The sequence below is a fragment of the Anopheles coustani genome, chromosome 2 (genome assembly GCF_943734705.1).
Source record: "Anopheles coustani chromosome 2, idAnoCousDA_361_x.2, whole genome shotgun sequence".
NCBI classification, from domain to species: domain Eukaryota; kingdom Metazoa; phylum Arthropoda; class Insecta; order Diptera; family Culicidae; genus Anopheles; species Anopheles coustani.
In genome coordinates this window covers 47,539,044-47,553,068 of record NC_071289.1, presented here as the reverse complement: position 1 = coordinate 47,553,068, position 14,025 = coordinate 47,539,044, and the positions used below count along the sequence as shown (strand labels likewise).

General features: G+C 38.2%; 1 protein-coding gene across 1 annotated transcript in view; it reads left to right on the top strand.

Moving 5' to 3' along the window:
* Positions 1 to 13,666, top strand: part of LOC131262496 (sodium channel protein para) — a 57,225-nt gene extending 43,559 nt beyond the window's left edge. Inside the window, exons 22-37 of the mRNA XM_058264512.1 lie at positions 57 to 310; positions 421 to 594; positions 839 to 1,001; positions 2,922 to 3,109; positions 3,174 to 3,381; positions 6,314 to 6,495; positions 6,799 to 6,940; positions 7,011 to 7,276; positions 7,335 to 7,508; positions 9,955 to 10,077; positions 11,154 to 11,276; positions 11,345 to 11,539; positions 11,605 to 11,850; positions 11,931 to 12,201; positions 12,270 to 12,574; positions 12,638 to 13,666. Coding sequence (XP_058120495.1) covers positions 57 to 310; positions 421 to 594; positions 839 to 1,001; positions 2,922 to 3,109; positions 3,174 to 3,381; positions 6,314 to 6,495; positions 6,799 to 6,940; positions 7,011 to 7,276; positions 7,335 to 7,508; positions 9,955 to 10,077; positions 11,154 to 11,276; positions 11,345 to 11,539; positions 11,605 to 11,850; positions 11,931 to 12,201; positions 12,270 to 12,574; positions 12,638 to 13,666 — 4,043 coding nt within the window. The remainder of the gene's footprint in view (positions 1 to 56; positions 311 to 420; positions 595 to 838; positions 1,002 to 2,921; positions 3,110 to 3,173; positions 3,382 to 6,313; positions 6,496 to 6,798; positions 6,941 to 7,010; positions 7,277 to 7,334; positions 7,509 to 9,954; positions 10,078 to 11,153; positions 11,277 to 11,344; positions 11,540 to 11,604; positions 11,851 to 11,930; positions 12,202 to 12,269; positions 12,575 to 12,637) is intronic.
* Positions 13,667 to 14,025: the final 359 nt, after the last annotated feature.

Below are 14,025 nucleotides of genomic sequence, written 5' to 3'. Positions count from 1 at the left end.
CCGCGCCACTAATGCTCGCCTCCGATGTTCAGTCTCTGTTTATTACTTCCCCACAGAGGACGACGACGAGGACGGTCCCACGCTCAAGGATAAGGCCATGGAGTTCCTAATGAAGATAATTGACATCTTCTGCGTCTGGGACTGTTGCTGGGTTTGGTTAAAGTTTCAAGAAGGTGTAGCTTTTATAGTGTTTGACCCATTTGTGGAGCTATTCATTACGCTCTGCATCGTGGTGAATACGTTATTCATGGCTTTAGATCATCACGATATGGATCCCGACATGGAAAAAGCGCTCAAGAGTGGCAACTATGTAAGTAATACCAGATCTAACTCTTGTTGACTGAGACTTTTTCGCGTATTAAACGAGAATGGACTCGGTGAGCATTTTATTGTGTTTAACACATCTCATTTCAATTTCAGTTCTTCACTGCAACCTTTGCTATCGAAGCATCTATGAAACTTATCGCCATGAGTCCTAAGTACTACTTTCAGGAAGGTTGGAACATCTTCGATTTCATAATTGTTGCGTTGTCCCTGCTAGAGTTGGGACTAGAGGGAGTACAAGGATTGTCAGTATTACGATCGTTCCGTTTGGTAAGTATTAAGGCACCCATCTCTACGACTTCGGTAACACGAGTATAAAAGATAGAGTGAAATTCCACGAGACAACTATGACAGGAACTCATTACACAGGTTTAAGGGGTTTAAGATTCCATGACATATGCTGGTGTTGATTATGATGATAAACAATGTTTACAACCTTCAGCTATTTATTATATCAACGCTGATGCTTTCTTCCAATGGAGATTCTCAATCCACGGTACTCTTGCAATTGCAGCTGAGAGTGTTCAAACTGGCAAAATCGTGGCCCACGTTAAATCTGCTCATCTCTATCATGGGTCGGACGGTTGGTGCTCTAGGCAATTTAACCTTCGTCTTATGTATCATCATTTTCATCTTTGCCGTCATGGGGATGCAACTTTTTGGCAAGAACTACACAGGTAGTGTAAAACGTGCCCCTAAAGTTGCAACAGATGTTTGGACTAGTGATCCAAAATATTCTTAATGCTATCTTCTTTACACTCTCCTTCTCTCTTTCTATCTCTCTTTTGCTCTCTACATATAATATATTTATACATTCGTGAATAAAAATAAATATCTCTACAACATACTGCTATCGCTGAGATACTCTCTATACTTCTATCTAATCTTCCAAACTTTGGTAAATTTTAGACCAGCTTAAGCTTTGCTCTGTAATCCGCACCATAGAAAACTGAAACTGACATTCACCTCTCGATTGACATAAAATATGGCTCCACGAGAACACGTTCAAAATAGTGATTCGTTCGCCGGTTGTCAGAGAACGAGAAAAGATTGAAATAAGACCAGAGCTGTGCATTGATTGCCTTTTCGCGTGCTTCGCATCACCAGCGCTCGTTAGTGAATTTATTTAGTGCTTAATATATTTACCCCTGCATCGATTTAAAATGAGTTTTTAGCATAATAACCAAAATTAAAAAAACGAAACACTCGCAGGCTCTGTTAGCAGAGATGTCATGGAAGGAAATAATATATTTGAAAAAGGTAGTTGGCTGAACTATTTCCATACCACTTAGTGACCATCACGAAAAACCAATGATGGAATGCGAAAGCTTCAACTCGTGTGATAGAAATATGCATAACTTTACTAGCTGTCTTTTTTACTACTTCTCTTTTTCTCTTTTTTCATTCTCTTTTTTAATTTTTTTATTGTTTAACTATTCACTTCTTTAAAACATATAAATCACAATACTTAAATACTCTGGTATCATAACCGGATCGCCTACGCAAATACAATTGTGATTAAATGACCTAGCTTCGAGTCTTCAAGCTTGCTAAATCGTGGCCAACACTGAACTTACTCATTTCCATCATGGGCAGAACGATGGGTGCGTTAGGTAATCTGACGTTCGTGCTCTGCATTATCATATTCATCTTTGCCGTGATGGGGATGCAGCTTTTCGGAAAGAATTACTTAGGTAAGTATGGCGACCACAGGTGCCGTCAACACTTTAAAGCGTATACCAGCGGTACACAGGATCACAATAAATCGATTTGGCCAACGACAAAAAAACATTAGTCACATAAAACTAAATTTAAGTTTTATTGAGATAAGGTTAACATGTTAAACAGCGCATGAACCTATACTATACTATACTTTGGTAGCAAACTTGTTCGTAAACTGCTAGTACGTATGGTTGCTAGCATTTTAAACAGCAGAATGCTTTCCCATTAGAATCTAGTAGGGTCTTTGTTCATGTCGTGCTAACTTATTCTTATTAAATTAAGATGGCCACTTATTACGTTAAGATGGCCGCAAGAGATTTTGCATTTATATAATGTAAATATTTAAAGGTAGAGTATAGAAAAAATAGTCAAATTTGTATTGACATCGACTGAACTATGCTTGCTAATTAGCAAATCCATTCATTCACTGTTGCAAAACCCAGTGTATTATTTGTAACCCAAAATAAAATTATTTTGAAAGTTAACATTCCCATTCGAAAATGCCTTCTATTTCTCAATACTTTGTTGTATAAGGATCTAGAAAATATAAGTATCAAAAATGATCAGCAAAGTAAACAAATGGGAGTACTTTGGTCTGTTTTTACAAATAATACATCGCGCTTTTAAACACTAGTTATCAAAATTGCAGCAAACAAACTCTATAAATTAATATTAGCAAAGTGCCTAGCAAATAGCTTATAAGATTAGTAGCTTGCAAAATACCTACTATAAGCAGCATTAGCTTTGCGTTAAACTTCGTATATTAACTGGCTTATGTGATTGACTACATTTTTTAAACAATAGAACCGGCGGGCAAACATCTTATATTATGCATATTGTTTTCTTTATTTACTCCTGTCATCCCATGTTTTTAGACAATATGGATAGATTTCCCGACGGCGATCTGCCCAGATGGAATTTCACAGACTTCATGCACTCCTTCATGATCGTGTTTCGTGTACTATGTGGAGAGTGGATCGAATCAATGTGGGACTGTATGCTCGTCGGAGATGTGTCATGCATCCCATTCTTCTTAGCCACTGTGGTAATTGGAAACTTGGTGGTGAGTAACTGCAACGTGAGATGATAGCACTTGTTCAGATTATAAATAGACACCTTCATTGCAGGTACTTAATCTTTTCTTAGCTTTGCTTTTGTCCAATTTCGGATCATCATCACTCTCTGCACCAACGGCAGATAACGAGACAAATAAAATCGCTGAAGCGTTTAACCGAATTTCCCGCTTCTCTAACTGGATCAAAATGAACATAGCGAATGCACTAAAGTTTTTCAAAACTAAGTTAACAAGTCAAATTGCGTCCGTGCAGCCAGCAGGTGAGCAGCACAATCATCTCTCTTGGATTTGGAAAGAAGGTTATTATCCACTTGCACCTAACGCTACGCTACTACTATCTTTGTCTGTCCTGTTGGCCATGTAACTAATACTACCTAATCCCTTACAGTAACAACCAAAACTAATTTGTTCATTGTACTTGCCGTTACTTCTCGTATATGTGTGCCATTTTGCTAGGGGACGACAAACTAAACACAACTGTTATAAAAATGGTTATATAACATATTTCTAAGTGGGTTCCACACTCGGTTGGTGGAATCAGTTAAATGAGGATCCATACGAAACCGCTCAAGGTCTAATGTCAATCTGTGCCAAAATGAACATACGACTTCAATCAAATACTTCTGGTTTCAGCCAAACAAAAAGTGAATTTGAAGTATGTTTAACACCATTCTCCCACTGGTAGCATTTCAAACGTAGTGTAATGAGAATGACAAGAAAGCAATATTAATCTGAAACGTGTTTAAACATAGTTTGTCGATCCCTGCCTTATGCTATAATCAATTGATTGTTTTTCTTCACCAAAAAGGTTGTACAAGATTCCCAATCATTTGTTTCCAACCTTGTCCACTGTACGAATTAATAGGACGTTTCCTTAAGCCCAGTATAGACAGTATGCAAGCCAAAGTGGATTCTACCCTTCTATCCTGCTCAGTTTTAAATATATTTAGTTTACTGCTCGTTTGTTAGTAACATGTTTGTAGTACACTTCAGCAATTAGTTATCACCGAATCACAGCAAACATTCATAAACGCTTTTTTACCATTTGTCAAGGGATGAATTTGCAAATTACTTAAAGCCAAGTTTGGTTAGATTTCATTGCAATTTGCTTTTCCTCGTAAATTTCGATAAAATCCCAAATGAAGCTCCCCCGTCGCCGCATCGTCCTCATTTTTTAAACGTTTGCGTCTGAAAGTTATGCAATAGGTGGCACATAAATTCAGTTTGAATATTTGCTGAAGCTAAGAAGCTGTAATGATTTGAACTAATTGGTTAAACTGAGCAAGATGGACATCATAAACCAATGAGATGGACTCAAGAAATGAGTTTGAAACGGCGGCGCGCCCGCAGCGAGCGCAGCGAGCGGACTGCGCTAGGTCTATCGAAAAAGGAAGTTTGTTATAAATTTGTGAAATAAGGGAGGCCCGTGGGCCCCCCTCATACCCCATCCCTAGGTTGATTGCGTAGCCGAATTTTCAAAATCTGATGCAAGTATTGCATTCAGGATACCATAACCTATTGGAGTTAAAGGTCACCATAAACCTATTGGAGTTCATGTTGTACATCCTTTCCAGTATAACCATAATCTTTAATTAAACGAGACATTCAATTCAAACGGTCAACACAACGGCATTTGTTTCACCCATTACATACCTTTTAGGTTCATCCGCGCATCATGAAATATAAAAATTATTGCACGTATATATGTACGTATATGAGTGTGTATTTAAATACATGTGTGTGTGTGTGTGTGTGTGTGTGTGTGTGTGTGTGTGTGTGTGTTTGTGTGTGTGTGTAGTATTAAAGCATTTCCTGCTAACACATAGTGTTTGCTTTACTTAGTTTAGTATAACACCACGATTGTATTATGGTCATGTGAATTGGTTACGAATCGATAGCAGCAGTCATCGTTTCTTATTTGTGTTGGTTGAGTAGCGTGTTATTCAGATGTTTCATGTGGATTCTAAATCACCAGGTATAAAAATATGAAATACGAGGAGAACCCGCGACAGCCGAGCGGTAGCGCCGGTTAGAAAATCGGCCCATGAGCGCCGGGGCTCACCACCTCGACGGCGTGGGTTCGAATCCCAACCGAGACCGGACCCTCCCCTGTACGAGAGGACTGACTATCCACGTAAAACAGGGAAAAAAGTCTCGTAAGCCCTTAACGGGCAGGCAAGACCAAGAGGTCGTTACGCGAAGAAGAAGAAGAAACATATGAAACCAGATTTCCATTGGAAATTTATTTCCACAGTGTGGGTACATTCACCTTCGTATAACCATTTGTGGCATTACTTCTTTTGGAATGGTTTGAAATTTTTACTAGTCGTAGATAAGGCTATATTCCCAATGTTTCCCAAATGGACTGATGATTTGCTATTTATTCAATAAAAGCCTTCGTTAGGTCTTTGGAGATTACTTAGATCTAGGCTACAGTGTAATAACTGATCGGTCCCCTTCATTGCCCCACAACAATCGTGTTTTATCGTTTGAAATTCTACGGATTCATATTTATAACCTAACATAATGGACTTAACAAGATCATAAAATTGGAATTCGTAGCATCTAGTTTCTAATGGCTAAAGAGTATGTATGTGACTCAGTCCCTTGTAGTGTGGAAGATGAGTAGAAAAATTTTACTGTACATGTCTGCAACATCTGCGACACAGTTCAATATAGTGTGTACATAATATGTTCAGTCTTAAGACCGTGTTACATTATCTTTATTTGAATCAAAGTATACACCAGCATCCTGTACTGTGAAAGTAGACATTGAAAGATTCATATGTTGGAGAAATGATCCCGTGTTTTTGTCGTGTTTGTGTTTTAAACGTGTTGTTATAAGTACCTGTTCTGATCACATATGACCCAACACAGTTGATTATCTCAATTTCTTCTTTTCATTTTATCTATTATTCTTCCATTTTTTTGCAATATCAATTACAAATGAATGAAACACATGAAACGTATGAACTTGGCAATCTGATCATGTGAAACTTTTGACGCACCAATTCTCCGGCATTTACGATTCGATGGACGTGGAACGATGCCCAATCATTGATAACCATTCCAACATCATATACAATCCGGCATGCCATCATCCATTTGAACGGGGGTCACATGAAAATTTAAAAATCACCACGACACACAAAAACACGTTAGGAAAAGGGGTATGTCCATGTATATCTGCAGAGCATGGTGAAAATGAGCTGGAACTTACTCCAGATGACATACTGGCTGATGGGCTGCTGAAAAAGGGAGTCAAGGAACATAACCAGCTGGAAGTGGCCATAGGCGACGGCATGGAGTTCACAATTCACGGGGATCTCAAGAATAAGGGCAAAAAGAACAAGCAACTCATGAACAATTCGAAGGTACGTACATTGTTGTTTAGTCTAAACCATTTTTGCACCTTCCAATCCTGAATCCAATGAATGTTATGATAACCCCTTTGTCACCATCCTGTTTCCAAGTAAGCTGAATATACTCAACCAACCTAAATGATCCCTAACATGCTCTTTTGCCATTAAGCCCAAAACCAACGAAACGTTAAATGAACCGTTGAACTCATTTTCTGTGTCTTATGTTTCGATGATTAGGTGATAGGCAATTCTATTAGTAACCATCAAGATAATAAATTAGAACATGAACTGAATCATAGAGGCGTGTCCTTGCAGGACGATGATACTGCCAGTATTAAATCTTACGGTAGTCACAAAAATCGCCCATTCAAGGACGAAAGCCACAAAGGCAGCGCCGAAACTATGGAAGGCGAAGAAAAACGTGATGCCAGTAAGGAAGACCTCGGAATTGACGAAGGTAATCTTTAACCAAAAGACTGGCTTGTTGAAAATGTAGTGGATATTTCAATCCATTTTTCCTTTTTCAGAACTAGATGATGAAGGTGAGGGCGAAGAAGGTCCCCTAGACGGAGAGCTCATTATACACGCGGAAGAAGATGAAGTGATAGAAGATGCACCTGCTGATTGCTGCCCAGATAACTGCTACAAAAAGTTTCCGATTCTTGCCGGAGATGACGATGCCCCTTTCTGGCAAGGCTGGGGAAACTTGCGTCTGAAAACCTTTCAGCTTATCGAGAACAAGTATTTTGAGACTGCTGTTATTACTATGATTTTGCTTAGCAGCTTGGCTCTGGTAAGGTTGCGGTAAACTGTGAAGCAACATGAATTTAATCTGTTCAATCCCTCTGCAGGCCCTCGAAGATGTACATCTTCCACAGCGACCAATTCTTCAAGACGTCCTGTATTACATGGATAGAATATTCACAGTCATTTTTTTCATAGAGATGTTAATCAAGTGGTTAGCTTTAGGTTTCAAAGTATACTTTACTAATGCTTGGTGTTGGCTTGATTTTATAATTGTCATGGTAAGTTACATAATCTACCGCCTTTATAGTACCGTTGACTATTCTAACCCTTAAAGGCAAAAAGTTGTAGTACAAAATGGCAAACAGTTTCTGAATTAAAATTTCAAACCTCATTTTTTAGGAATTGTAGCTTGTTTAAATTCAATACACAGACGAAAAAGAGAACTGTCTTTACTTTTTTTTGTAATTTTGATAATAGTGAGCAGCTCGGCACTGTTTCGTTGTCGATTTTTATTTTAACAATAGTGCGCTCATTAAGACGTTGACTGCCAAGCGTTTATAGCACACTTTTTTAGAACAATCTTTTTGAATTTAATTTGTTTTAAACATTTATTAAACCAACCATTTTGAAGGCTAAGCTAAAACTTAGCTTCCTAACGAATTGATATAAAATATTACTATAATTTTTATGTTGCATTTTCATTGATTCATGAGTCAAAAACTTTTTAGAACTGAGTTTTGCTGTCACGTACTTTTGGGTGACATGGTAGTCAACGTGTTAAATCTGAGCAAACTTTTATCTTTATTTGTCAGTTTTGAAACTTTCCAAACAATCTAGGTCCTTAAGGGTTAAAAAAACTGCATCAGTCTCAACACTTGATGCAACATATTCCGATAAACTAAGAATATTTTCACCTCATACCTGTACCACACACTGCATTGGGTATAAAATACACAAACATCATAATCATACTTAAAATAAATATAATCTTGCTCTGTGGCCCCAAACTAATGACACCCACAGTGAGCCCTTTGTAAGGCTTCGGGAGGAAAAAAATCACCTCATTCGACGAATTTATTTATTAAATTTTTCACGGTCGGTTGTTTCATTTTATCGGTTACCATCCGTTGCCTCAATCTTTCTTTAGCTATCGCTGATAAATCTTGCCGCCACATGGGTAGGAGCGGCGGATATTCCAGCTTTCCGTTCGATGCGTACGCTTCGCGCCTTACGCCCGCTTCGTGCCGTTTCACGATGGGAGGGTATGAGAGTAAGTACCAAGTGTCTTGGTTAACTTGCCGTATCGATCTTTGGTGGAAGGCACATTGTGGCTTGATGGCGAACTTCGTAACGAAGCAATGTTTGTGAAAGCTATCTCGCGTCTGTTGTCACTTGGCCTCAATAATTTATTATTTGTTCCAAACTGTACTTCCTTCATTTTTCTCCCTATATCTTTCAATCTAGCTGTTTGACCGGCCTGTTTCCTCTTTATCTATCTACCGTGTATAATAAAACCTCTCTATTAAGCCTCTCTATTAAACAAGTAATACTTGTTACCTTGTTGAGACGTTTTTGTTGAAGGTACCAGAGATGCTCTCTAAATTCATTCATATAACAAAATCTTTGTATGGATTGGGTTTAGAATTTGAATGTATGTCACTTTGTTACAGTCCACAGCTGTACTTGTATAAAATGTGTAGTGTTTTCTAATTATATTTTGGTATTCAATATTTGTACACTAATACCGGTTATCATTTAATTTCATCGAGACACATATTTTAGTTGCTATGATTTCGTTTCATTTCGGATGCAGTTACTATAACAGTTTTTCTATAAAATCAACTGGCTTATTGTTTCACGAGTTTTATTTATTTATATAATTACAGGAACATCATCCATTATCTTTATAACACTCTGTTATCACTTTATTGCCCTATGACTGCAATCTTTGGTGTTGGTTCATTTTTGTTCTTTGAAGTAATTTGTATACTTTAACGGGAAATACCATACCATGAGTTGAGATTGACGGATGAACCCGAGAGACATTTTAACGTTTTTATTTTCTTTATAATTGAATAATTTATAATGAAAATGAAGTACACATGATGAATGATGTTCTTTTGGAATATTCTTTCCCATTTATCCTGATCCTTACAATTAAGATAAAAATTTCGACGAAGCTGTACAAAAAACCTACGATCATTTTGTTGTTTCAAAATGTGTGATTATATTTTCTTTAACTGTAATTCAAGCTTTGTCATTCAGATTGATGCAAGCAAAGGCTTTTATGTATAAATGCTATCGTTGCTACTGGTGTTGGCTTCGACTCTCGACGTTCCTACAGGAAATGCTTAACTGTGCATCGGTGTTTTTGGTTTTTAAAACTTTTGGTTTTTCAAAATTCTACTTAAACTCTTCAGTATCAGAATATTGGTTTGGATAGCTGTGATAGAAAATGGGGATAAATACGAAATAGATAGAAATTAAATAAAAAAAAGAGAATTTATGAAAAGTAACACCTACATTATCGGGTGCCATACATCTAATGAATTAGAAGAGGTTGCAACTACAAATGAGTCACATTACATGTTTACACACAATCATCTCAAATTCAGCTCATATAACCCATTTAAATTGGTGGCATCAACAGTTATGGACACTGAAAGGTTCACTGAATTCGCTACATACGGTTTACTCTACAAATTTGACCTATACTCTTCCTAGGTATCTTTGATAAACTTCGTTGCTTCACTTTGTGGGGCTGGTGGTATTCAAGCATTCAAAACCATGCGAACTCTTAGAGCCCTGAGACCGCTACGTGCCATGTCCCGTATGCAGGGAATGAGGGTACGTAACTCAATATGTAGCCATTGTCAATCTTAATTATTATTAAAGATATTTTAAAGACATCATAAATTAGTTCATGCATTAGCCTTTGATTATAATTACAAACACTCAATTTTTAAGTAACAATAACCCTGCTAAATTGCATTTAATACATTAAGATTTCCTCATAACGTTCATATTCACATTTAATAATTTTTTATTTTGCAAAAATATTAATAAAAATTATGTAGCTCCAACTAATTTTTACTATAATTACGCATTTTTTTAAACATCAAATACAGTAATCTGCAACATTGTTAGTATGATTTTTTGGACCGTATCGTAGATAACTGTTTTCAGCGCATTTTATAATGTAATTTCACTTGGCAATTTTAAAATTTCCTCAAAGCAACATTTTTTTAGAGGATACGGGTACAATGTACAGCAGTGTTATCACCACTTTTTCTGTTGAAGTATCTTTTTTCCTCTTCCTAGATTTTAAATAACAAAGTTGTCATTGTAATGTTCATTTAGTCTTACTGCCAGCTATTGGGTAGCTTTTGTTAATCAATCATTTCCAACGGCTTTTATTGCGTAGCAGTAAGTAAATGTTGTATAAAAGATGATTGATATCTGTTTCTGTATTTCACAACGTTTTTTTTTATGTTTGTTAATGACTTGTTATGTGTGACACATAGTTTATGTGCCCATTATGGCAGCACATAATGGGCTTAATGATTATTTTTAGCGGGTATATCTGTCACCATTGAAGGCCACCAAGTATAAAGTTACCCCATGAATATCATCATGCATCGCATTGTCATAAAGATCCGCACATCTATATGTTAAAACTGCTTGTGTAAAGTAAATGCTTGTCGCCAATGATTTGAGTTTAAAGCATTAATAATAGTGTCTGCTATCTTGCTCTTATGATGCAATTGTGCTAAATTTCTTATCTTCTCATCAAATAAAACTGTAATATAATTGAATATTTTTAATCGCATGGTGATAGCATATTACGTATGTCTTTAATTTACCAAATCTAGTGAATTTTAACCTTCTATGGAGTAACATTTCAAATCTGATATCAAACTTAGGTTGTCGTCAATGCACTGGTGCAAGCTATACCGTCCATCTTCAATGTGTTGCTGGTTTGTTTGATATTCTGGCTGATTTTCGCCATCATGGGTGTGCAGCTATTTGCAGGAAAATATTACAAGGTAATACAACGAGTTGACATAAATCCAACATATTATCACCGTGTTGTAATGTTTTTTTTTTTTTGCAGTGTCTGGACAGCAACAAAACAACAATATCTCACGAGATAATACCAGATAAGAACGCGTGCACGGCCGAGAATTATACGTGGGTGAATTCACCGATGAACTTCGATCATGTTGGAAAAGCATATCTGTGTCTATTTCAAGTCGCTACATTCAAGGGCTGGATACAAATAATGAACGATGCAATAGATTCGCGAGATGTATGTTTTTTTTTGCGAACCAAATAAGGACTGGATCACCAAACTTTTCTGTGTCTATTTTACAGGTTGATAAACAACCGATCAGAGAAACAAACATCTATATGTATCTGTACTTTGTGTTCTTCATCATTTTTGGATCCTTCTTTACGCTTAATCTATTCATTGGTGTGATTATTGATAATTTTAACGAACAAAAAAAGAAAGCCGGCGGATCGTTGGAAATGTTTATGACAGAGGATCAGAAGAAATACTACAATGCTATGAAAAAAATGGGATCCAAGAAACCACTCAAAGCTATACCCCGCCCGAGGGTAAGTGTATATATTTTTGAAACGTTGTATACAATCTCTTTGGTTTTATTGAATTATTGATTGAACTGCCTTTCTTCCAGTGGCGACCACAAGCAATAGTGTTTGAAATTGTAACAAACAAGAAGTTTGATATGATCATCATGTTATTCATCGGATTTAATATGCTCACAATGACTCTCGATCACTACAAACAGTCGGAAACATTCAGCGCCGTACTTGATTACTTAAACATGATCTTCATCTGCATTTTCAGCAGTGAATGTTTAATGAAGATTTTCGCTTTGCGCTATCACTACTTCATAGAGCCGTGGAATCTATTTGATTTCGTTGTTGTTATTCTGTCCATTTTAGGTAAGACACGATTTGAATTGTGGTTCTTGTTTTACAATTTCTCTAACTGAGTGTTCCTCACTGCATAGGTCTGGTCCTCAGTGACCTTATCGAAAAGTATTTTGTATCGCCCACACTCTTGCGTGTTGTCCGAGTGGCGAAGGTGGGTCGCGTTTTGCGCTTAGTTAAGGGTGCTAAAGGTATACGAACGTTGCTGTTCGCCTTGGCTATGTCGCTACCAGCGCTGTTCAACATCTGTCTGCTGCTTTTCCTTGTGATGTTCATCTTTGCGATCTTTGGAATGTCGTTCTTCATGCACGTTCAAGATAAGAGCGGCTTAGACGATGTGTACAATTTCAAAACCTTCGGACAAAGCATGATATTGTTGTTCCAGGTAGGTTTCTAGCCTAACCAACTATACAGGATAGCGTGTTTTGCTAATATGACACATTTACAGATGTCAACTTCGGCTGGATGGGATGGTGTACTGGATGGTATTATCAATGAGGAAGGCTGTTTACCACCCAATACCGACGAGGGATATCCTGGCAACTGTGGCTCAGCTACCATCGGAATCACATACTTGCTGGCGTATCTAGTTATCAGCTTCCTGATCGTCATCAACATGTACATCGCTGTCATTCTCGAAAACTACTCCCAAGCCACTGAAGATGTGCAAGAAGGTTTGACGGATGATGACTACGATATGTATTACGAAATATGGCAGCAGTTTGATCCCGATGGCACTCAGTACATTCGACTCGATCAGTTATCGGATTTCTTGGACGTACTGGAACCACCCCTGCAAATACACAAGCCCAACCGCTATAAGATAATCTCAATGGATATCCCTATCTGCCGGGGGGACGTGATGTTCTGCGTCGATATTCTGGATGCATTGACGAAGGATTTCTTTGCACGTAAAGGAAACCCTATCGAAGAAACGGCCGAGCTGGGTGAAGTGCAGCAGAGACCCGACGAGGTGGGATATGAACCGGTATCTTCAACCCTCTGGCGGCAGCGTGAAGAATACTGTGCCCGGCTGATACAACACGCCTGGAAGCGCTATAAACAACGCCACGGGGGCGGAGGCGCCGATGGTTCCGGTGATGACCAGCAATCGGATGCCTGTGATAACGGCAACGAAGGGGGCACGAGAAGTGATGACGACGGTAATGGAGGAGGTGGAGCTGGTACCGCAGGCAATGACACTGGGTCTCGTGCCGCAGGTACAGGTAGTATAGGAGGAGGCAGCACCACTCCTGGTAGTGGTAAGAGTAAAGGAATATTAGGAGGATCTCAGGCAAATGTAGGTATAGTGGATCATAGCTTATCACCTAAAGAGTCACCAGATGGAAACGGTGATCCGCAAGGCCGACAAACGGCCGTTCTTGTCGAAAGTGATGGATTTGTTACTAAGAACGGACATCGTGTCGTAATACACTCACGATCGCCCAGTATAACATCACGTACGGCAGATGTCTGAGCCAGGCCTCGCCCCCCTCTCTCGGATTCAGATTCCGAAGCACGACAGAAATAATATTAAAATGATTCTGAAACGTCGAAGCAAATTCATCACAGTTCCCAACTTCGCGCGAAGATATCAAACATACTTGACATGCTGATTGCAACTAGTGCCACGTGGTCATGAGCAATCGGCTGATAAAAATGTAACTTACACAAACGATCATTCAATGCGGTAAAAACCAAAAGGGTGTCCAGCTGGAAAGGGTAGCGGAAAACTGCTCATTTTACACATGAATATTCTTACCAAGCATAAATACTGGCAAAGGGACATACATTAACAGTGCTCAACCATTTTCGAGACAAATCAGAATGGCTCCG